At 35.2% G+C, this 22630-nt stretch overlaps 4 protein-coding genes across 12 annotated transcripts; 2 read left to right on the forward strand and 2 right to left on the reverse strand.

Annotated features, from left to right (window-relative positions):
- Positions 1–422: 422 nt before the first annotated feature.
- Positions 423–2647, forward strand: LOC7486564 (bet1-like protein At4g14600). Its single transcript, XM_002306519.4, has 4 exons — positions 423–684; positions 762–885; positions 1738–1794; positions 2221–2647. Exons 1-4 carry the CDS (start codon positions 620–622, stop codon positions 2380–2382), a joined length of 408 nt encoding a protein of 135 aa, XP_002306555.3. The 5' UTR covers positions 423–619; the 3' UTR covers positions 2383–2647.
- A 4141-nt stretch (positions 2648–6788) lies between these two features.
- Positions 6789–11352, reverse strand: LOC18099534 (pentatricopeptide repeat-containing protein At5g27460). 4 transcript variants are annotated; one of them, XM_052453292.1, is made up of 5 exons: positions 10794–11352; positions 9378–10701; positions 9054–9140; positions 7251–7736; positions 6789–7010 (listed from the first exon to the last, which is right to left on the reverse strand). In XM_052453292.1, exons 1-2 carry the CDS (start codon positions 11088–11090, stop codon positions 9463–9465), a joined length of 1536 nt encoding a protein of 511 aa, XP_052309252.1. In that variant the 5' UTR covers positions 11091–11352; the 3' UTR covers positions 6789–7010; positions 7251–7736; positions 9054–9140; positions 9378–9462. The 4 variants fall into 4 exon arrangements, with proteins under 4 accessions (XP_052309252.1, XP_052309253.1, XP_024457796.2 ...); XM_052453293.1 differs by lacking the exon at positions 9054–9140; XM_024602028.2 differs by having other exon boundaries at positions 9054–10701.
- Positions 11353–12657: 1305 nt separating this feature from the next.
- LOC18099533 (chaperone protein dnaJ 1, mitochondrial) lies at positions 12658–20182 on the forward strand. 6 transcript variants are annotated; one of them, XM_052453271.1, is made up of 20 exons: positions 12658–12928; positions 13067–13145; positions 13275–13367; positions 13463–13554; positions 13666–13749; positions 13941–13979; positions 14190–14345; positions 14439–14480; positions 14578–14665; positions 15273–15337; positions 15506–15568; positions 15644–15716; positions 16345–16436; positions 17003–17074; positions 17368–17424; positions 18037–18085; positions 18168–18237; positions 18680–18769; positions 19203–19421; positions 19782–20182. In XM_052453271.1, exons 1-19 carry the CDS (start codon positions 12902–12904, stop codon positions 19228–19230), a joined length of 1359 nt encoding a protein of 452 aa, XP_052309231.1. In that variant the 5' UTR covers positions 12658–12901; the 3' UTR covers positions 19231–19421; positions 19782–20182. The 6 variants fall into 6 exon arrangements, with proteins under 6 accessions (XP_052309231.1, XP_052309228.1, XP_052309229.1 ...); XM_052453268.1 differs by having other exon boundaries at positions 12660–12928; positions 19239–19421; positions 19548–20182; XM_052453269.1 differs by having other exon boundaries at positions 12660–12928; positions 19239–19421; positions 19653–20182.
- A 276-nt stretch (positions 20183–20458) lies between these two features.
- On the reverse strand, positions 20459–21975 carry LOC7468877 (purine permease 3). The gene is made up of 2 exons (XM_002307315.4): positions 21182–21975; positions 20459–20908 (listed from the first exon to the last, which is right to left on the reverse strand). The coding sequence occupies exons 1-2, from the start codon at positions 21896–21898 to the stop codon at positions 20555–20557; spliced, it is 1071 nt and encodes a 356-aa protein (XP_002307351.2). The 5' UTR covers positions 21899–21975; the 3' UTR covers positions 20459–20554.
- Between the last annotated feature and the right edge of the window lie 655 nt (positions 21976–22630).

Here is a 22630-nt window from a genome sequence, read left to right on the forward strand (position 1 = left end):
GAGTTATTTTACTAAAACAAAAATTCCAAAAGCTAAAGGGGTCAAAAAAAAATTCAAAGGAAAGTAGGTGGACCAAACTTTGTCAACTTATAACAATTTAAAAGGGATGGTTCATCAATTGAAGAGAAAAAAAATAGTAAAAATGTGATGTTTTCTTTTTTATTTCATAATCATGCCCTTGTAATCTAAAAATATAAAAAGAGAATCTTTAATATTATGATGATAATTATTTTTTATTTAAAAAAATATTATAATATTTTTTATTTTTTAAAATTTATTTTTGATATTAATATATTAAAATAATTTAAAAATAAAAAATATTTAAAAAAAAAAAATTCATTTATTTGTTTTAAAATTGATTCGAAAATGAAAGCAGAAAATAAATAAATAAATGCTTCCGCGTCTAAAGAATGAAAAAAGTATTAGAAACGCTACGCACATCAAAGCAGTAATTATATGCCACGTATGAAACAAAGTGCCCCTTCCCTTCACCGGATCCCCACTTTACAAATCCAGAAAAGAAAAGAAATTCGACGGGGGATTTCTTGCTTGAAAAACGTCAACAATTCTTCCAATTGAATTATCGCAAATCTCCCTCCCAGTCAAATTTCCTTCAAGAATGGCGTCAAGGTCGAGCGGAGGAGGTGGTTCTATTTACGGTGGCGCTGCTCCTTACAGATCCAGGTATTGCTTGGTCGTCAAATTTAGGGTTTAAGATTCTTTTATCATATTTGTAATTTTTGTATTCCAAATCTTTGTAGAGAGGGACTTAGCACGAGACCGATGGCGAGCTCTGATGAAATACAATTGCGGATTGACCCGATCCATGGGGATTTGGACGACGAGATCACTGGCCTCCGTAGCCAAGTTAGGCAATTAAGAAACGTAAGCTCTTTTTCGTTGAAATTGTTGAGCTTGCTTAATTATGGAAAAGCAGTTCCTCTGTAAAAGGTGGATATGTTGCAATTTTATTTGTTTGGGGCTGTTAATGGGGTAATTTATTAGGGATTATGTTTTCTAATACTTAATTGCTAAAATAAGCCTGATTGTGTTGCAAAATTGGGCAGTTCCACTTGCTGTTGGAATTATGCACAGGAATTTTCTCCTTGTTTGTAAGATTTTGTATTGGGGTTTACTTCAATGAAATCTATTCCTACTCGTTTTATATCGGATTGGAGGGAAAAACTGGCTTTTCTTTAACAACTAGTGCAATTGAAATGTTAACTTTGAATGCCAGGAAGATGAGTTGTGGAGTGAATAAAATGACCATCAAGGTTGTATTGGAGACCCTAGGCTCTGGATGGATTATCCTCTATAATCTTTATCAAAGCTGAAGATACATGTGATTTATCAACTCTGGATTTGTGAAATTTAGAGATGTTCTTTTATGGGATTTAACAAAATTATCGTCAATTTTGGTTTTTGGATTTTGGATATTGTATTGTTTTTTTATTAAGAACAGAAACAAAACAAGGTTTCACTTGAGGTTGTTCCAGCAATGGAAGGATTATGGTGGATTGATTGCTTTAAAGGCTCTGGGGGAGTGCTTTCAGTTTGAAATTTGAGCACATTTCCTGCAAAAATAAAAACTGCTGTTGATGATTTTGCTAATGATGAAGTGCTTTCAGTTTGAAATTTAACATTATTTTCTGACGTCGCCAGTTTGACTGCAGAATGGTTTGAAGTTTCCCTTCCATTGTTATGTTCTGTTAGATTTAATTTAATAATGTGGTGCAGGTTGCTCAAGAGATAGAATCAGAAGCAAAGTATCAGAAGGATTTCTTAGAGACTCTGGTATATGCTTATATTTATTTTAATATTTGTGTACGCTAAGTCTTCCATCTTTTAGTTTCTGGTTTCCTCAATATTGGTACTCCTAGGATGTTATGATATCTATTTGAATTGCTAGTTTGTGAAAATCAACCCATGTTTTTTATTAATTTGAAACGAGCACAATTGCTTTCATTATGTGAAACTATAGTAGATAAGGAAATGGTGGATAAAAGTACTGAACTTTAGAAATAGCACATTATATTGTAAAAAAGAAGAAGAAGATTATTATCTGCACACAACTGACAGTATTGATTCTCAAAAAGAAAAAAAAAAAAGAACTTGAAACATTGAATTTTATTTACAGGAAAGGAATTGATAAATGAAACATTCATCCATTTCTAAAATCTGTAACTGCCTTCTGAAAGCTTGCTTTTAATAACATGACAGCAAATGACTGTGATGAAAGCTCAAGCTGGCGTGAAGAACAACATCAGGAAATTAAACAAGAGTATCATCAAGAATGGTGGAAACCATATCGTTCACGTTGTTCTTTTTGCACTGTTTTGTTTCATGGTGGTTTACCTGTGGTCCAAAATGTCTAGAAGATGAGGTATATTGAGCACCAAAGTATCTGTTAAGTGATCAACGCCCATCCTCTGGATGTACCAAGAGTCAAAATGCGGGTTCTATTGTAAATCTTCCCAGCAGCAGCTTCATTTGTAACGAGACATTTGAAAATTGTGTTCCCCCCTACAATTGTAGTTGAATGCTAGATTACTTTTGCAAAGAGAGAATATTACTGCATGTATTTCCCCTTGTTTCTCATGTACAACAACAAAGCTTTATTCCCTAAAACTTAGCTGTTACCATTCAACTGTGCCCTATGATATAAGATTGTAAAATGCCAAGTGAACAAATAGAGTAGCACTTGCAGGCAATTGAATTTGGCTGTGGCTTGTTAGTGTGGCTCCTGGTTGTCTTTTCCCATCTTGCTTATCCTATCTTGTTCGAGAACAGTTCTTGCACAATCCACAAAATGGGTTTCGTTGTGACCGACCTTCCCATCTTTGTAAAAGTTGAAGCACTTTCCTCTTCGCCCAGCGGATCCCACCATGCAGTGAGGTGCCTACTGACCCACTCCGGCAAGCTTTAACCATCCTCTACTGAGGAACTCCATCACACTACTGATTCTGTCCCCGAAAACCATGTTTGTCAATTGAGCACCATGTTGGGATGCGGCGACATCGGAGTACGTCATTACTCTGACCTGAATGAACACAACTATAAAAAGAATGAGCAATTATTGCAACAACAGGCATTGAGCTTCTTTGTTATTTCCAGTTGGTTTTTTGCTATTTTCGTCGCATTCTGTTTAGCATTAGCATGTTCCGAAGAAAATTTCAGTAAAGGAAAACTTGTTGACCAGTAAAGGGTTATATATGCACTCCATTCGATCAAAAGGTTGTGCCCGTACTTAAAGTAGCTATCTCCCGTCCCAACGGAGTGATTGATGGAATCGAACAGATTCGGTTGCGGGATAGAAGAGATAAAAGACAATTGAGATATAAAAATGTTTGGTTGTTGATACTTTGACAAAAATAGGTTTTTGTCTCTATCCGAAAATAATTTTTAGTAAATTTTTCATCCATCTAAAAAAGAGAGAAGGAACAGAAACAAATAATAACCAATTTTTCACAATTCTCTCTTTAAATATTTTGTAATTTCAATTTTTTATTATACACACACTTTTAAGAATGTAATTGTATTAAAAGTTTGATTTTTTTAATTTCATCAATTTAATATGAAAAAATCAATTTCTTAAAATAAATAATAAATTATTTTATATAATTTAATAATTTGTAACAATTAGAAAAATAAAAGAATTAGAGTAAATAACTTTTTTTTTATAAATTGAACATGAGTAATTAATTAACAAAAGAGTGATTTTCATTAATTAAAAAATATAAGAAGAAATGTTTTTACCATTTTATATTATAAAAGAAATGAATATCATTATTAAAAAAAAATTAATATAATGATTAAAACATACATAGCATAGAGAAATAAAAATTACTCATGTTCTAAAAAAATAGATTTAATAATGAAAAGGTGAGGGCTGAAAGATAACAAAACATGTGTATTTATGATGAAATTATTATCTTATATTTTGTAACTATGTTAGGTTTTAATTTTGTGTTGATGTTGTTAGAGAATAATATAAATCATATCCTGAGACCTCACTTAACAGCTTAAACTATTGGGTTGAAATGGTTCTTTGACATGGTATCAGAGCCTTGATGACCAAGTGGTCACGAGTTCGAATCTCACTATCCTCATTTATTTGATAAAAATTAAGCATAAGGTAAAATAAATATGTGCAAGTTTCAAGCCCAAAGAGCTTTCACTTGAGAGGATGTGTTAGAGAATAATATAAATCATATTCTGAGATCTCACTTAACAGCTTAAGTTATTGGGTTGAGATAGTTTTATTTGACATAATTGGTTTAATTATTTATTTTATTATTAAATATATTTAGATAAATGATTTAATGACTTAGCAAATCATAATTTAATTATATTATCTTCTTAACAATTAATTATTATTTTTTTATGATGATTACAAAAAAAATAAAAATAACATGACTTTGATGAGTGGAGAAATTACCATTTTAAGCTAATTAAGAAAAAAACAATATTCATTATACAATATAAACTAAAATGAAAATAATAATTTATATTTAAAGTTAAAATAAACTTGTCCTTTATTAACCAAATATAAAGACAAATATTTTGTCTTGTAGATTATTATTAAACACAACTCTGTCTATGCTTGTCTATCCTCTTTGTTCTAAGTTATTTCTCTTATTTTACGACAATAATCAAATGCCAAATCACGTGATTAAGTTGAAATTTTGCTTAAATTAGCTGTGCCCTATCCTAACCAGTTACTACCCCTGCAGTCTCCTCTGAGGTAACCGGAGATGTTAATCATCATGATTACTAGCATTTGTTGGTAAGAAATTGAAAGCTGGGTAATTTGCTTCCAGTAACAATAAAGGGCTAGGATGAGTGTCGTTTTTTCTTTTCTTGGAGAAAAATTAAATGCATTGAATGGATCGATAGCTGGGATATATCATGTGTTGCATGAATTCTCTCTGACAATATCAATTTTTTCCTTGTAAAAAGAGTGGGAGAGGGAAGAAAAGTTTGGGATCCAATAGAGTGGAGGTTACAGACAAACCTGGTCACAGAAGCTTAGATCCTCTGGCGGAGCTATCTTCAATGTGCAGCCTCACACACTCTCTTGCAAATATGCGTATTACAGCTGCTGCGTTCTTGAATGATCTTGAACCTCTTCTCATGAACAGCGTCGGCCTTATAACAAGTGGAACACTCTTTCACTGGTTTCTTGTCCCTTGCCTCCGGGGCTTATGTCGCAGAATCTTCTAGCATTACATCGCAACAGACCGAAAACCTGAAGGTTCCTTTCCTTTCCCATACTTCCCTCGTTATGTCTCATGATCACAACTGTCTTCTCAAAGCAGTAAGGCCCTTCAAATCTCTCAATTTTAACAGCTCCAAAGTTAGCTTGCATGAGGTGCTGTAGCCATGACCCCATTTTAGACCTCAACTCTCCCCAATGGAACAGAACCAATCTCGTAGGCTTCAAGCTCTTTTTTTTTATAGACCAACCAACAAAGGGGGCCATACCAGTCGATCCACGCCATATTCATAATAATTGCATGTTGGCTCGTTGCTAGGAGCGGATCAATAATAATAATTTTTTTAAATGTAAAAAAAATCTTAAGAATATTAGAGAGTGTTTTAGATTTTTTTTTTTAGATTTTTTTATTTTTTATAAAAAAATAATGTTTAAACTACTTTTGAAGTATCCTAAATAAATTTTTTATATTTTTTTATAAAAAAAACATTTAAATTATTTTGAAGTATTCTAAATAAAAATACTAATTATTTTTTTTATATAAAAAAATATTTAAATTACCATTGATGTATTAGATTTCAAGGTCAATCCAAACTGAAATGCCTTATCAAACAAAATATAATATACACAGTATCTGCACGGTATAGTATAATATGACTGCCACGAATGCCAAGCCCTTCATGAGCGTGGCAGAGACTGGAAGAGCCTCCTCAGGGCATACGAGTTCTTCGTTCCATCTCTTGTTTGACACCCCTTGATGCATATAAGCCCTCCCTTGGACGTTTGTGAAGGGTCACAGAGGTATTCAGCTTCATTCGCCTCACAGGTGTCGTCCAAGGAGCTCATAAACCAAGTGTTCCCCACCATGGAAGTTTCAGCACACCTCAGATCTTTCAAGGGTAGGAAAGTGACCGAGTCTCAGAGCTTTGAGATCAAACTGGTGGCCGAGTCTCGGAGCTTTGAGATCAAGCTGCCACTGTTCTTGGAGATAGCTGGACCGTCAGAGGCTTCAAGTGCTCCATTTGGGGAAGAAAGCAAGTGAAGCAGAAGTGGGAGAAGTAAGGAAAAGGAAAGGAGAAGCTTGCAAATGATTGAGTATGGGACTCAGAAGCAGAAGACAAATAGATGTGATGATCTTGGTTGGGTGACAAGAACTCCGTTTTGGTAAACGGTTGCTCCTTTCCACCTCCATACTTCTTCACTCAACTTAGTTTTAGATGGAAGTGGTAGAAACCTGTAGCCTTTTTTATGGCCTTTTGTAAGGAGTTGAGTCTTGAGATTGAAGAAAGCTGATGACCATTTCTGTTAATCGTGTATGGTCGAAGGTTAATGCATAAAATATAGCAACGAATAAAACACTAGCGGACGAAGTCCCACCCACAGGTCCAGAGCTGAGGATTTTCCTACCAGCTGCTCTAAATCCAGGGCAAGTGGGGGTTTAGATGTTTATATTTCATGATGGCATGTTCTGATTTTGTTAATTTGCCACTGATCCTATGTTTGGTTAATTTGCAACATTCAAACCTTATTGTAACTGCATCAACTTGGTGCAAACATAAATTTAAAGGGCGAATAACAGAAGATGCTACTCCACATTTCCAAGTTCAGCAGTTCATGTTCGAAAACAATGGCCTATTGTTTATAAGGTTTAGAATCAAGATCCATAATTGACGGTGGCACTTTAGCAGTTGAGAGAGAGTAGCAGTCGCATTCCAATCTCGAGGGCATCAGCTATGGTGCAACTTCGACATTATTACTTCTCTGCTCAAAGAGTCGAGCTCTTTTATGCAACTCCCTGAAACAAAATTAAAAAGGGCCTGCAATTTTACTCCCAGCAACTGACTTCGAAAAGCAAGGAACTAACCCATGCAACAGACATTACTAAAACATAAATCATAATTTCCTATTGGCACTCTTTGCAAAACTTCTCAGCTAATCATCAGCCTAGAAAAACATTATTGGAGTTAAATTGTGAACAAGGCTGCTGAAAGGAATTACAGTCAAAATTGCCGAAAAGAAATGACTTCATATTTACCAGCACTGTTGCAACAAATGCTCCCACTGAATATTGGAGTTAGGGTGTGGTTGTTTTGAATCCTTTCCCAGCTCGCAAAACAGTGGAGAAGAGCAATGTTAGTGGTGTCAGTCTGTCAGCAAAATCAAAATGCTCTACACAGATTGTTAGCTGAGATGTTAGATGAACACTGCTGCTCTATTGGGCCGGTGGGTCCACATAATCTACTCCTCTTTGGCTCCAACATCTTAAAATGGGAAATCGCCACTGCAAGAGCGTCAACCAAACCACATTCACCATGCTCTTCTGACATGCAACTCAAACTATCAGATGGATGCTGATTCAAGTCCTCTCCAGGAGAGCCAACTCCTACCTGGTTTCCAGGTGACACAAATACAAGTGCATTTGCAAGTTGGCAGGAAGTTGCAGCACCTTGATTCTTTGTTTTTGATCTGATGGACAATGTCTTAAAGGTAAGCTCCGTGTAAAACAAAATCCATGGATGCCCTGAGAAGACACCAATTAACAGTCAGTTTAATAGACAGAAACAGCAATAAACTTACAAAGTACTCCACATTCCCACCATCACAGAGTCCAAGAAATGAATCAAGATCACAAACAATGCACAATTCAGGAGAGTTAACAACTTGGTGAAAATGGATTTAACAATCACCTTCGCAAAAAGACAAGGTCCCATGGATGGTAAACCTAGTGAAAATGGTATCCCTAAGTTCATGCATGTGCGTTAACATCTCCAACAAATTTACACTATCAGAAACTGATGCAGGAAGAAAAGAATGAGCTCAGAATTACAAATTAGGAAATTTGGAGCTGCTTTTAATCAAAACCAGCATCTCAAGGCCAGGAATCGAGGACTTTCCCACTATAACTTTGCGGAGCCATTGCAAATTGAGATTAAATAGGAAAGATGAAAAGATTTTTTTGGTTTGACTCATAAAACAGGACACATCATGCATCATTTATCTAACTTAGTATGGCAGTTCACCACATGCAACGCACAGAAGATGAAAATTCTTCTTTCAGTGAGAGAGGTAGTAACCAAGAGAGTAAATACTCTGATATAAGTGAACTATGGAGATTTTATTGAGGTACACGCTGGCAATCACCTAAAAAGCTTTACATGAAGTTGCTGCTAAGCAGACAAGGGCCACAGAGAGAGGTTCCCTTAAAATGCAAACTGCCTACTCATTAAAGAAGCCATTGACATCCTAGAAAATAAGATATGCATTTGGCAACGTTGTAATCACTAAAATGCAATATTTCGGAAATATTTACCCTACATTGATGACATCAAAGGCTACTAGATCTAGATCAGAATAGCAGCTAAACACAACAAACTTTTTACTTAATTGTATTCTCATTCAAGAACCTTCAAAATACTTTAGATGGCGTTAAAAGTTGATTAATATTAGATTACAAGCGATCACATTCAGCATAGAATATACGGCTTTCCTTTTCTTTTTTTTTCCTATCTAGAAACTACATGTCTGTGTCAGTGATTATGCATACATGGGTTACGGAAGGGGAGGAGAAAGAGAAGGCTGCAAAAGAAGCTCAAGAGAATCTAAAGACTGGAAAGTGGCCTCGAGGGGAAACAATTCTTTGGAGGTGAAACTATAGGCGTCGTGGATGGCTAGATTGGAATCTGGGCTCGAATAGTTGAGGAAATTCTGGATGTAAACCTGATTGATGAAGAGACTATACCTTTGTTTAATGCTTGGTTTCATGATTTTCTAGAACTTCCTATTATCAAAGAATGGGCGACTCCTTATGATAAATTGCTAGAGCACAACATACACTTACACAAGAGTTATTGACAGCCTGAAAGAGTGAAGCCTTCAGCACCATCTATGATCGCACATGCTTTGATGCACACCATCAACAAGCCATCTGGAAGTACTCATCAATTATTCATGTTAAGCATGGCGCAAATAAAAAAAGCTTTGCCAAATTGGAGAGCAATTGTACCCTTCTCTTTTAATTTCCTTTAACTTATTTGCAACAGTAATTTAGCAAAGTACTCCTGGATGAAATCGGTTCAGGCAACACTAAAACCATAACCTCCAGTTATTAACCAATATATCCAAAACAGAATTTGTTTTTCAGCAAAGAAAGAAAACACCCTACCCATTTCAACAAGGTCGGAGCATCATCCATTGGTCTCAGTTACCAATGCCATCTCCAAATCTACTGCAATGACTTATGCCATCAATCATGAGTTCAAGGCAACAAGGGCAGAAGTTTCATCATCCTGCTCAATCCTATCCTTCTCCATCATTTTAAGGATGTCCCATGCTGGTCTCTGAGCATTGAGGTACATTCTAAGGAATAGTTTATACAAAGGTAAAGTTGCAACACCCAAACCGTGAACAGCCTTAATGTAGTGATTTGCATCTTCAAAATTTCCATGCTTCTCAAAGTGCTCTGCAATGGCCATCAAAATACTGTGCGATGGCCTCCAATCACAACGTTCCACCTTCAACACAGAAAAGCCTTTCTTCATGGCATCAATGGCTTTATCCATCTTTTGGCTTTTCACCCATCCCTCCATTAGAATCTCCCAAGTCTTGTAATTTGGGCACCCACCTCTCTCAACTGTATGAAGATGAAACGATTCAGCTTTTCCCATCAATCCATTCCGTACATATGCACCTAGAAGCACATTCGAGACTCTAATATCATACTTGAAACAATTTGTCTCCCATTCTGCAAATACCTGCTCTGCTGCTACAAGGTCACCTACCTTAACCAAGCATGAAATTACGCACATATAATCAGCACAAGGGATCCTCCCACCAACCGCTTTACTTGCTTCCCAAAGCCGAAGAACTCCCTCTTTATTCTTCAAAGATGAATACAACGTAATGAGAAAGAAGTAACCAAGCCGGCCATTAGTAGACAACTTCATCTCCGCATCTTTAAGCACCAAAAGAGCTTTATCAACAAACCCTGCCTTGATATAAACATTAGCCAAACTAGCTAGCGTACTCCAGCCCACCTCAACATTTTCATCACTCACCATTTCCTTGTAAACCATCTCCGCTTTGGCAACCTCAAAGACCTCTCCAAAGGCACCCATCCAAAGATTATAAGAAAGAACATTTCGACATAACTTGTTTCTCTTCATCTCTGCAATCACAAGAGGCACTTTCTCATACTGAGACAGAGCCATGTAAAGCTTCATCATCTCATTGTACGGATGAGGGGTCACAAGGAGGCCCGAGGAACTCAACTTGATCATGAAACTCTCAGCTTTACTGATATCTCTTTCTTTCACATAACCATGTAAAAGAGGCAAAGACGCAGCTTTTTTAGAGCCTGAACCGGGAATTCGTTCAAAATACTCTCCAGCCTTATTTAAACCATTCACTTTAACAATCAATTCCATCATTAAAGCATGATGCCCCGGCGTTATGCGAAAGTTGTTTTGATTTTCCATCCATTGTAATATCTGTGAGCATATATATATATATATAGATAGTAACAGATTCTATATAAAATAAATCCCAAAGAACAAAAACGGCAGAGGATAAAAAAGGGTACCTCAAGGGCTTGTTTGTAGCGCTTAGATTTGAGGAGTTGTTTAGAGATCAAATTGAGCTGGGAGAGCTTAACCTTGTTTCCGTTGTTGATCCAATCTTGAAGCACTCTGCTTGGGCTTTTCAGTCTCAAAATTTCAGTTTCAAGGCGGCTGCTGCTGCTGCTATGAATATATTTATACTTAGTGCTGGCTTTACTGATTGGTAATAAAGATTTAAAGAGGTTTCTTGCTTCGAATTGAAGTTTATGGCAGTAACTGTTTTTTCTCAGATGATTCGTTATCAGTGACCTAATCGCCATGGAAGCAGCTGCGTCTTTTGATTTTTTGTCGCAGCGAGCAATTTTCTCTCGCTTTTCCTTGTTCTGCCTGAACTAAACGTCGCCGTTGTAATCGTACTCTATTTTAATCCTAAAAAAGGTTCAGTTCGCCTCTTTACTGAGTATCATGGTCTTGGGAATTTCAATAAGTTGGGGCGGCAGGCTGGATTTTTGCCTTCTCCACCCCATTCCAACCTTGAATCAGATGCATTAGACTCCCTTTCCACCCCATCCCCGTGGGTTTGAATTTTTTTTTTTTATGCTTTAATACATTTATTTATGAATAAAAAAACTCATTCAATCATGATATTTTATATTTTAATAAAATAAAAAATAATATTATTTAACTTATTTGTTAAATTCCGTCTAAACTGCAATCCCAAACTGAAGCGAAATAAGAATCAATCAAGTTTTATCATTGCATCCAGAATAACCTACAAGAAACCCTTTTTCTTTCCTTACCTTTCACTTTCATTTTCTCACATTTTCATCTTAAACTATATTAAAAACAAATTTCTCTTTTTCTTATGCTGTAATACATTTATTTATGAGTAAAAAAACTATGATATTTGATATTGTGATAAAATAAAAAATAATATGAATCTTTTTAATTGATCAAATGACTATCAATTGATAAGTCAAGTTCATAGTTAATAAATCTAGATCGGTCTGGCGGGTTAAATCGGGACCCGATCAACTTGATGGCTAGACTGGTTCGGGTAAGTCAAAAGATTGGGATGAGAAAAAACCCAGCAAAACCTAGTTGACCCGTGACCTGGCAAAACTCGGTTGACCCGTTTTCTTTTTCAAATGTGTTATTTCTCCTATTAAACACCCATTTTTTTTTAATATTTTTTAGTTGATTATTAATCATTTTCAAAGTTTACTATATAAATACTAGAAGAATATTTTATTTTTTCAATGTGGAATTTGAAATCTTTTAGTATATATACTTTATGTTTATAAAAAAAAGTTATGTTTTTTCAATGCAGGATAAAAAACCTTTTTGTTTAAATACTTCAATTTAAAAAGATAATATACTAATATAATATTTATTTAATGTAGGATAAAAAACTTTTTGAAATAATTTTTTAAAACTTTATTATTTATAACATGTATAGTCTATATTCACATGAATTTTTTTTTTATTTTTTTCATATGAAAACATTAAAATTTTAATTTTAATTTTATTTTTTAGGTTGATCCGAATCAACCCGTATAATCTGAAACTCAATTTCTTAACTAGATCAACCCGAATTAGGGATGATAACTATGGTGAAATTATCATTCCATCCAAAATAATTGATAGAAAGTCATTACTCTTTTTTTTTTTTTTTTTTAATATTCTGTCACTTTCATTTTCTCACATTATCCTCTTAAACTTCGTAAAAATAATAAATAAAACCATTCAAATCTATACAAGTTCAAAATAAAAACCCAAAAGTGAACTTGCCATTAGTTTTTATCAATTAGATGCGACATTTAGAATAGCCTGGAAACTTTGGGATCTGCACTGAGACTATTAAGACTGTGAGATGGTTATTGGGATATATCTAACTTTATAAGGGCTTAAATGTAGTTTATCCAAACAGGGAAACCCCTTGCCTGCCCCCGAAGCACGCAAAACATTGCATTAAACCCTAAACCGCCAGCTGTAAAGGTTTAAGGAATCGGTGGAAACTCGGTGATTCTTGCCAAACACGATGGCTTCATTTTTTCGCTGATTATTATCATTATTATTATTCTTTTATGTTCTTTTAATTTTGGATTGTAAGATTTGTTTTCGATTCCAAATGCGAAGTTACTGCTGGCTAGGACTAGTAAGTGAAATGAAATTTGAAATTTCGACCCTTCGATTAACAAAAAAAATAAATTACTCTCTCAACTGAATTTCGTTTCATCAAAGCAACTGTATCTATCTCGTGTTGATAAGTTATTTGGCAATTTATGCTGTGCAGTGCCGGCGGCATTTGCTATCATCCACCGCCGTTGATCGTGGAGATCGCCTTCGAAAAGTCTCGTCGTTTTCTGATCGATGTAAGCTCTCTTTGTTGCAATAACAAACCTGATACAATGAATCTTGGCTTTAGTAGCAGCAGCAACAATCTGTGGAGTCTGATTCTAATTTTTGCGCTTTTTTTCTTATTTTTTTTGTTCTTTGATAAGTTTTGAACAGTTGCGGCCATTCTATTAGCAAACCTCCTGATTTCGGAACTACAGAAACTCATTTGATTAAACGGAGATACATTCATGCCACAGGTTTATAATTTAATTATCGATGAGTATTTTATTATTCTTTTAATTCAAAACTTAAGCTTGCTTTTGTTTTTTCTTCTTTCTTTCTTTCTGTGTAGGAAGTTGTAATGCTAAGGAACGCAGTTTTTACGAAATTCTTGGTGTTTCTGAAAATGCTAGCAGAGAAGATATCAAAACGGCTTTTCATTTGGTGAGTGATTTTGAGAATTTCATGTCCTACATCTTACTTCACTTGTTAATTGGAGTATTAGAGATCCAGCAAGCTTCTGTTTGAGTGGCTGGCTTTGCTTTGTATTTGCAGCTTGCAAAGAAGTACCATCCGGATGCAAATAAAAATAGTGCTAGTGCGAAAAGGAAATTTCAAGAGATTAGGGAAGCCTACGAGGTCCATACCATTAATTCATCAGCAAAAATGTTTATTCTTATCTTCGCTTTTAATGTTTATTTTAAGTGATTATTTTTCACTATTTAACTGCCAAAGTTAGTATTTTTTGATGAGGAAAAAATTGTAATTACCAGACTTTAAAATGGTTGTTGATCTTGCTTAAATTTAAGTGATTTATTTTTACATGTCAGACGCTGCAAGATTCTGAGAAGAGGGCACAATATGATGCGGTAAGAAGCTTCTTTTTTACTTTTATGTATTTGGTTTTTAATATTGGTAGCTTGTTGAATTTCTAAATTGCTCAAACTCTCCAGTCAGCATTGGTTATCCTTTGCTATTATGCAATAATTAATCTGAATATTGGAGTTTGTGTTTCTGTTTATAGTTTTAAACTAACTGTATTTCTTCTTCTTTTTCTTGGATCATATTTTCTGATGAAGATGCGTACTGGAGGTTTGAATTATGGTGCTGATAGTGCTGAGGGATATGGTGCTGATGATGCAGCGGGATTTAGACATGGTGCTGGTAATGCAGGGGGATTTAGATATGCTTATCGAACTAATTTCTCTAATTCATTCCATAAAATATTCTCTGAGGTACACTGTACTAGCTTATATCCTTTATCTTCCTGTAGTATGTTTCTCTCACTTGTCAGTAACTGAAACCGCAACATATTTGATTTCTTGCAGATCTTTGAAGATGAGGCCAATCATTTTGCATCTGATATTCAGGTGAACTTCTTTCACTGCCTTTAATCTCCAATGCCTGTTCTGAACTGACATGTAGTTTCCATGCTTAAAAACTCTTGTGTATTTTCATATTTCGTAGGTGGACCTAGTTCTCTCCTTTTCTGAATCTGCTAGAGGATGCACAAAGCATGTGACTTTTGATGCATATGTTCCGTGTGATTCTTGTGGTGAGTAAAACTATTATTTTCTGGGAATAATTGAATTTGGATAATCTAGCAGCAAAAGGCTTTTCTGTAAATGAATAGTTCTTTTCTTTCTTTGCAAAAAGCTTGGCTATTCAAAGGTCATTCATGCATATTCATTGTGAACATGAATCAACAGTAAATTTTTTCTGTACTTTTTAATTGCAACAAAAGCACTGCAGTAGTGAATAAATCTTTTGAAACCCCTATACCTTTTTCATTCTTGACACAGAAATTTCAATTTGTGAATTTTTATTTTAAAAAAGAAACATATGGTAAGTTAATTTTTTCAAGATATCAGTGGACAATTATTAATTTTCGGGTGAAAATTTAAATCAAACTCAGATATCCTCTGCACATTAAACATAGGGTTACAATGTTCTTTTTCACTTCCTGAAAGTGCTGGGATGAAATTTCTTTCGGCAGACAGACAAAACATGTTTAAATTGAAAAAGAAAAATATCAGACATGATTGAAATTCACATTTTTTTATGCTATCCGTTCTCCTTTCAAAAAGTCTTTTGAAACTTCTTTACCCAGTATAAATGATTGATTTTCCTCCGTCCTGTCAATCCCAAAATATACAATGCAGATGGTCATGGCTATCCGGCAAATGCCAAAGCAAGCATTTGTCCTACTTGCAGAGGTGTAGGGAAAGTAAGTGTTCTGAGGATCTACTCTGATTATAATTAGTGGATAAAAACCATTATGTAATGACCCACTTTTGTGACAATAATTTTCTTTTCCTGCTTCCTAACTATTTAGGAAGGCTGGAAGTTTTATATCTATTTGTTTGTGTCTATTAACCCCCAAATTTACATCCAGGTTACAATTCCTCCATTTACATCAACTTGCAGCCATTGTAGAGGATTGGGCCGGATAATTAAGGTCTGACGTGACTTCCAGAGTTTAACTCCTATTTTTATTCTGTAACTATTGGTGATGATTTATCCATTTTCACAGGAACACTGTACGTCATGTAGAGGATCAGGGGTTGTTGAAGGCATTAAGGATGTTAAAGTTACAATACCAGAAGGTTTGTTTTAATTTATGTGATTAATGAAACCACGTTGCGGTACTGGGACCTGAGTTTAAGTTTTTTACCACTCAATAATAGAAGGAAAAGGAGATTAATAATTTTTTCATTTAGTTTGTCTTCTGATAATAGTTAAAGCTGTTTCCTATAGATAGTTGGCTAAATGAGCCCTTTTGCTCAATGTCCTTACATTGAAGACTAACTGCAGTATTGTGAAAACGCTAAATCTGTGATCGATGAAATTGTAGGGTTGTGTTGGGAAGTTCTGTTAATGATGCTGTTTGTTTGTGTTGTGGGTAGAAAATGCATCATTTTGGTTCACTATGCAGCTTTTAAAGAAAAACTATCTATAAAAAAATGTACTTTGATTTCTGTATTTCCAGTAGATATATACAAGGTGTCTAACTGAATAGCTTTATAAAACAAATTGAGAAATGAAGCTGAGGATGCAGACTTTTAAGCATTAGAGTCCAATCCAAAGTCAAAGTCAACAACATATGAGATTTTACTTTGTGTAGAACTTTCTTGATGCATATCATTTATCTTTATGAAAAAAATTATTATTTCTTTGTTATTGAAGTTCATCTGTATATGTAATTTTTCCAATATCTTTTTGTAATTGGATTAGGTGTGGGTTCTGGAGATACAATCCGTGTGCCAGAAGCTGGTAATACAGGGGGACGGGGAAGTCGATCTGGCAACTTATTCATTAATCTTAAGGCACATCCTTACCTTTAGTTAAATGTCCTCTCTCATGCAGTGAACTATCTTTCATTTCAACATTTATATTTTATAAGGGACCGTATTAGCATTTTATAAAGGCAGGCTTTATGTTGATTTAAGTATGTCCTATTAGTCCAAACCTTATGCAGGACTGGAAAATTGACTAATGAATCATCAAATAGGAATCTGCTTGGAGACTTGTCCTATTTGATTTCCTAAGTGCTTAGAATCAACACATTTTATCTGCTCTGTTTGGCAGCTTGCACTACACTCTGTTTTCCTCCTCCATTGATCTTCAATTCTTGTGGCATGAACTTCATTTGTAGGATTTTCTCGTCAGCTGTTATATCTACAAAGTTTCATTAACTTTTGAATAAATTAGTCAGGATGGAAAGAGTCTGTATGTGGTGCTAGCTGCAAACACCATTGTCTGGAATTTAGTGTATGAACGTGTTCCAAAGTATTACCTTTAATGGCTGTTTCCAAAAACATAATGTTCGTTATTCGTTTAAGAGTTCTTGTTTCCTATGCTTTATGAAATTAACTTTGCTGTGCTTATGCAGGTTGCTGATGATCCTGTCTTTGCTAGAGAAGGTGCAGATGTTTATGTTGATGCTAATATTAGTTTTACACAAGTGAGAACTGAAATCTTATGCAAAATTCTTGTTGAGCCTGTGTCCTTTTGTTGTTTTATCTATTTGACTTGGTGCAGCCACTTTCAAGTGTACCCGTTCCACCCACCATGAAAATATACTGTTTCTATTTGTTCAAATTACTGTTTCATTTCTTATTTGTTGAGTCATTCCACCCTGATCGGCATGAATCCTTCACTCTAATCAAAGCAATAAGTACCATATATTAGTTTTATGAATTTGGACACAAAAGAACAGTATTTTGTCAATTAATCAAGGTTTGTATTTTTGTACAGGCAATTCTTGGTGGTAAGGTTGAAGTACCAACATTGTCAGGGAAGACACAAGTAAATGTAATAACCTTTTACCTCCAACTTAATCTTTACATTTCTTTTAAATTATTCTAGAATCAACTGCTTCAATGTTTTACTGTACATTGTCCAATGAGTTGAGGGATGTTTTGTTGTTCAACTTGGTCACTGTTTTCACTAGGACTGCCAGAGTCATGCTTCATTGGGGATACTGTCTATGAAAGAATGTGCAGTTTAAGATGTATCAGCCTTCACTAAATTTTTCTGGTATTTGAAGCAAGTGAATTGAACAAAGTTATTAAAAAATTGGCCTATTTTATGTTATGAAGACTAACTTGGCCCTGAATTTTGATATCATTTGTATTCATTGCCATGGAAAAATCTGGAAATGTGATCACAGGGGCATAAATTGTTCACCCATGCTTTTGTTAGAATTGTCTTTTTAATTTTAGGTCATATTAAATAGTAATATTTCATGATTTCGTGAGTTCAAATTCCATGCTACACCCAGTGATGTTAATACCATTTCCAAGTTTCCATCCTCTCTGAAATCTAAACTTGTTTATATATATATTATTTGTTTTTTGTAAGCTTTAGACCTGCCTCCACTATTTTAACACCATTTTTTTATGCTTTGTTATATTCCACCGGCAGATACCAAAGGGAGTTCAGCCAGGTCAACTTGTGGTACTAAGAGGCAAAGGTACATTGGATATCCAAATCCTGCTTTAATTTACTCTTCCTACATTTCCAATAAATATGCTTACAATCTCAATTTCCTGCAGGTCTATCAAAGCATGGTTTTCTTGTAGATCATGGAGATCAATATGTGCGGTTTTGCATTAACTTCCCCAAGTAAGCTTTTTCAATTCAACCAAGTAGTCTTTAAAGTAAAATATTGTATAATGTCATGTCCTGTTTCTATTTGAAATTATAGTTTGCACCTGAACACAAAATACATGGACCTTGCTCGGCCAGGCACCTAGAATGTGGTTTTAATGTGCAGCACCTTCTGGCAGAGAGGTTATTGTTAAATTGCGACACTGTAAATATGATTTCTTTTTTCACTCTCAGAACGTCCTGTGAATTTTACAATTATCAGATCTGGAAGATCCAACAGTATATATTGGTCTATTTTCCAATCATGTTTTATGTATTCATTATCTTGCAAAGTGTTTTTTTTTTTTAATTTTCTTCTATGTATCCAATAGCTTTGTATTTTTGGATGTTATTTGCTGCAGAATATGCAGCAAAATGCAATGTCTAATCTTTTTTTCATGTTTTATTGTGATTTTAGTGCAATTAATAAGCGCCAACATGCTATTTTGGAAGAATTTGCCAAGGAAGAGATAAATAATGAAAATGACACTTCCAATGAAGGAAACTGGTAAGACTCGTTTGTTCTTCAGAATATGTTTGCTATCCACTGCTTCATGTTCTCGCAACATTGCTGCCCATGAAGACCATATGGATAAGGAGTAGGCTTCATTCTAATTGCATATCCATGCTCTCACACACTGAGATCATGGTCTGTATATGACTACTAAGTATTTGGACCTATGCCTGAATAGTTTACCTTACAATCAGTGAATAGTTTATGAGACCACAAACACTTGTAACCATCGTTTTGGAGACAAATTCAGAATTGTACCTTTACAGTTGTGATTGTCAATTGTACGCTTTGTTCCGTTCTTGCTCTTGTTTTGTAAAATTTTAATTTGGACATTCATACATCAATTGGTCCTATGTTTGACTGCATCCATGGCTCCTTTAGTAAATTTTTTTTCTTGCTGTAATGAACATCCTGAAATGGATAACAGGCTTTATCAGCAGCTATCTACTGGTTGAACTTACAGGTGGCAGCAACTTCTTGAACGGGTGACGGATCCCAGGTTTATGCTAAAATTTTCTATGCTCATGCTAATCCTGCTGTTCTTTAACAAAACCATGATTTGAAAGCTGACTCACGGTGGCTGCTGGAGATACGTGCACCAATTATGCTGTCATCTGTTGTGGAGCTTTACTTTTATCGATAGAAGGTACCGATTTCTAACACTTAAATAGAAGAGTTCTACATTGATGGTTGTGCTTGAAAATGTAGGACCGATGATAGTTATTGATTATAACGCTTTGTACCTATTTGTGGCACGGAAAATATTATCCAGAAATTGATTAAAAGTTGCTCGTAGATGACCACGTAAATTTATCATGTGCCTCATTGACGTTGACTTCTGCTCTCCATAGTAATACCGTGATAGGTTTGTATGAAGTAGGGATAAAAATTCAGATTACTTGCAAGCAGTGGAACAAAAAACGTGCACTCTTTTTTTCCCCCATTCGATGCAAATGATGTCGTTGTAGGTGTGGAAGAATGAACAAATACTCTATTTGATGGGCAGACATGCTTCATCATGGAAGAGATGGATACTATTGGAGCCTCTCTCTCTCCTCCATGCTGGTGGATGAAATGGAGGGATTGCTTTACCAATAATGGGAACACTACCTCACGGAGCTGGGCCTTGCTCATGACTGCGGTGATTTAAATATGCCAGAATGATATACATACCTTTTTTTTTTTTTTTTTGAAGTATTTTGTCTGAAATTATACGAGGGTCATGGTGTATACAAGAGCATGAACATGCTAATCTGACCTAAGATTGTCCATTGTAATTCAGACAGTTGGAGCCCAGTGAGAAGCTTCCAATGTATCTCAGAACGGGGTATTTGTCCGTCTAAAAGCATCATTTCTGCTGCTCTCAGTTCAAGTATAATCAACTTGGTAACCTAGTTTCTTCCTCCACCTTTTGAGAATAATTTACGAATTATCTGATTGAACCTCTTCCTCATCCGTTTTTCTTTGAACTCAGTTAATCCCCTTGGTTAGTTGCTAACCAAGTTTAAAAACCTTGAAGGAAACTTCGCCATTTTCTCAAGGCAGGAACATCAAGATAGGAGTTTTAAAAAAATGAATCTGGAATGGCATGATCTGAATGGATTGGTGCATAATTACTCTGTTTTTCTGACCATATATAGAGTTGATTTTGCCGGTTCATGTTAATATATATGGAGTCTGAAATTTGAAGAAGTGAGAACCGAAATGAAGGCTCTCATTGCGATGAGCATGAATGCGTTTTAAAAAAACTGGCAATTACAGCACTGTTGCAACAAATGCTCAAACATTTCCTACCGGATTATTACTTGGAGCCATCAAAGTTTCCGGAGCTGCTGGTTTCTTTTTCTTGTTTTCTTTCATCTCGCCATAGAAGTAAGAAACAAAGCCCCAAAGCGAGAGTCCAAGAGCGACACCCTTTTCTACTTGAAATTTCTCTTGGAAGAAAATAACTGCTAGGATTTCAGTGGCTGGAAGGAGAACAGTGATTATAATACCGGATAGCAAAGAGGAGGCACAAAAGATGACTCCTATGGCTCCCAAGAAGAAACACTGCCAGATAATTGCACTCCACACCATCACCACGTAATACTTGACTTCTCCCAGCTCATAGTTTCTTGCTTCTCTTGGAATCGCCTGTAAGAGACAAACCGTAAGTGACATCCATATAACGGATTTAAAAAAAAAAAAAAACATGGATTGGCTAAACTACTCGAACACCTGCCATGAAAATTCTTATTTTATCATGATTCTATATGATGATTTTTGCAATAATATATTCTGAATATACACAGACTCTAAAGCAAGATTCCACCAGCTTCTTATTCGCTGGCCAATTCTCCTCGTTGTCTATACCTTGGCCAACAAGAGAGACGGCAATTGCATAGATGATATTTTAGAAAAACCAACCTGGAAGTCTTTGTTAATGAGCATTCCTACGGTACAAAAGACAGTAGCAAGCAAACACATAATCATCTGAATCTCCATCACAAGCGTGTAGTTCATTTCCTGCCTGGACTTCTTGTATGTCAATTCCACCAACGGCATGATAAAGCCGTACAGAGCAGCAGCTACAAGCGTCAAGATAAAACCCAGTATATACTCTCTACTCGATTCATGAGCAGGCTTGTCACTACCTGTATGCATAGCCAATACTCCAGCCCCCACCGTCAATAAAACAACAGCGTTTATTGAATAAGAAGTGAACTTTTGTTTGACTAGAAGGAAAGCAAAACCAGCTGTGAAAGCTAGCTGTGTTGCAATAATCAGAGCAGAGGTTGAAACAGGAAGACGGGCTACACCATAAGCGTAAAGATAGTCATCCAGACCAGTAAGGACACCAATGATGGCGGCAGCAATGAACAAGGGAGGTTTCATATAAAAGAGTTTAGTGGTGGGATCGGTTGCACGGCGGTGAAAGTAGGAGATGGCAAGGGGGATTAGAATGATGGGCCAACCGCCCGTTTCAAGCCAGGCAGAGAGCCAAATACGTTTGCCTCCATGGATGAAGTAGAGGCGCATTATTAGAGGACCACCACAGTTTCCTATGGATAGTATGAGGCAGTTGAAGATGAGAAGGGTTTTTTTCATGGTTGTTTTACCTTGAGTCTCTTCTTTGGTCTCCATGATGAATAAAGATGAGAAATTGTACCACCTTGAGAACAAATTGCGCTTCTATATAGAACCAACAATATAACAAACAAAATGAGTGTGTTGGTTCAATATATATATATATATTGAGAAAGCAAGTCTTTGTAGTAGTCAAAGAGAGGAAAGTATAGAGATTGTTAGTAATGGACGTCGTCGTGAATAGCCACTTTTTTATCAAAATTATATTTTTAGTCCAATTTAAATTTTAGAATTTTATTTAATTTATGATGATGAAAAAAAAAAAGAGTTTAGAAAGTGACACAAGAAAAGAAAAAAAGGGACTAAGGTGGTTAGGAACTAAGAATATAAAGGAAGATTATGTAAAAAAGGAAAAGAAAAATAAATAGTATCAAACAAAATTAGAAAATTAATGAAAGAGATTGTACATATTAGCAAAAGAAAATTTAAGTAATTAAGAATCCATAGTAAAAAAGGAAACAATATAATTGACTAACATTATTTTTCCAGATTATTTTTTTCTATTTTGCAGAAAATCACAAACATTATAAATAGAAGGTATTCATCAAGGTTGTTAAAATCGCGACTTGACTCGTAAAATCGTATAATTTTACGACTTAATGTAGGTTTACGTGCTAAATCGTTTTTACGATCTGAATTTGTTTTATATTTTCCGTACCGTATTAAAATTGTGATTTTATCAACCTTGGTATTGATACATATAGAGAATGTAAAATAGAGATGCTTGCA

The sequence above is a fragment of the Populus trichocarpa genome, chromosome 5 (assembly GCF_000002775.5).
Source record: "Populus trichocarpa isolate Nisqually-1 chromosome 5, P.trichocarpa_v4.1, whole genome shotgun sequence".
Classification (NCBI taxonomy): domain Eukaryota; kingdom Viridiplantae; phylum Streptophyta; class Magnoliopsida; order Malpighiales; family Salicaceae; genus Populus; species Populus trichocarpa.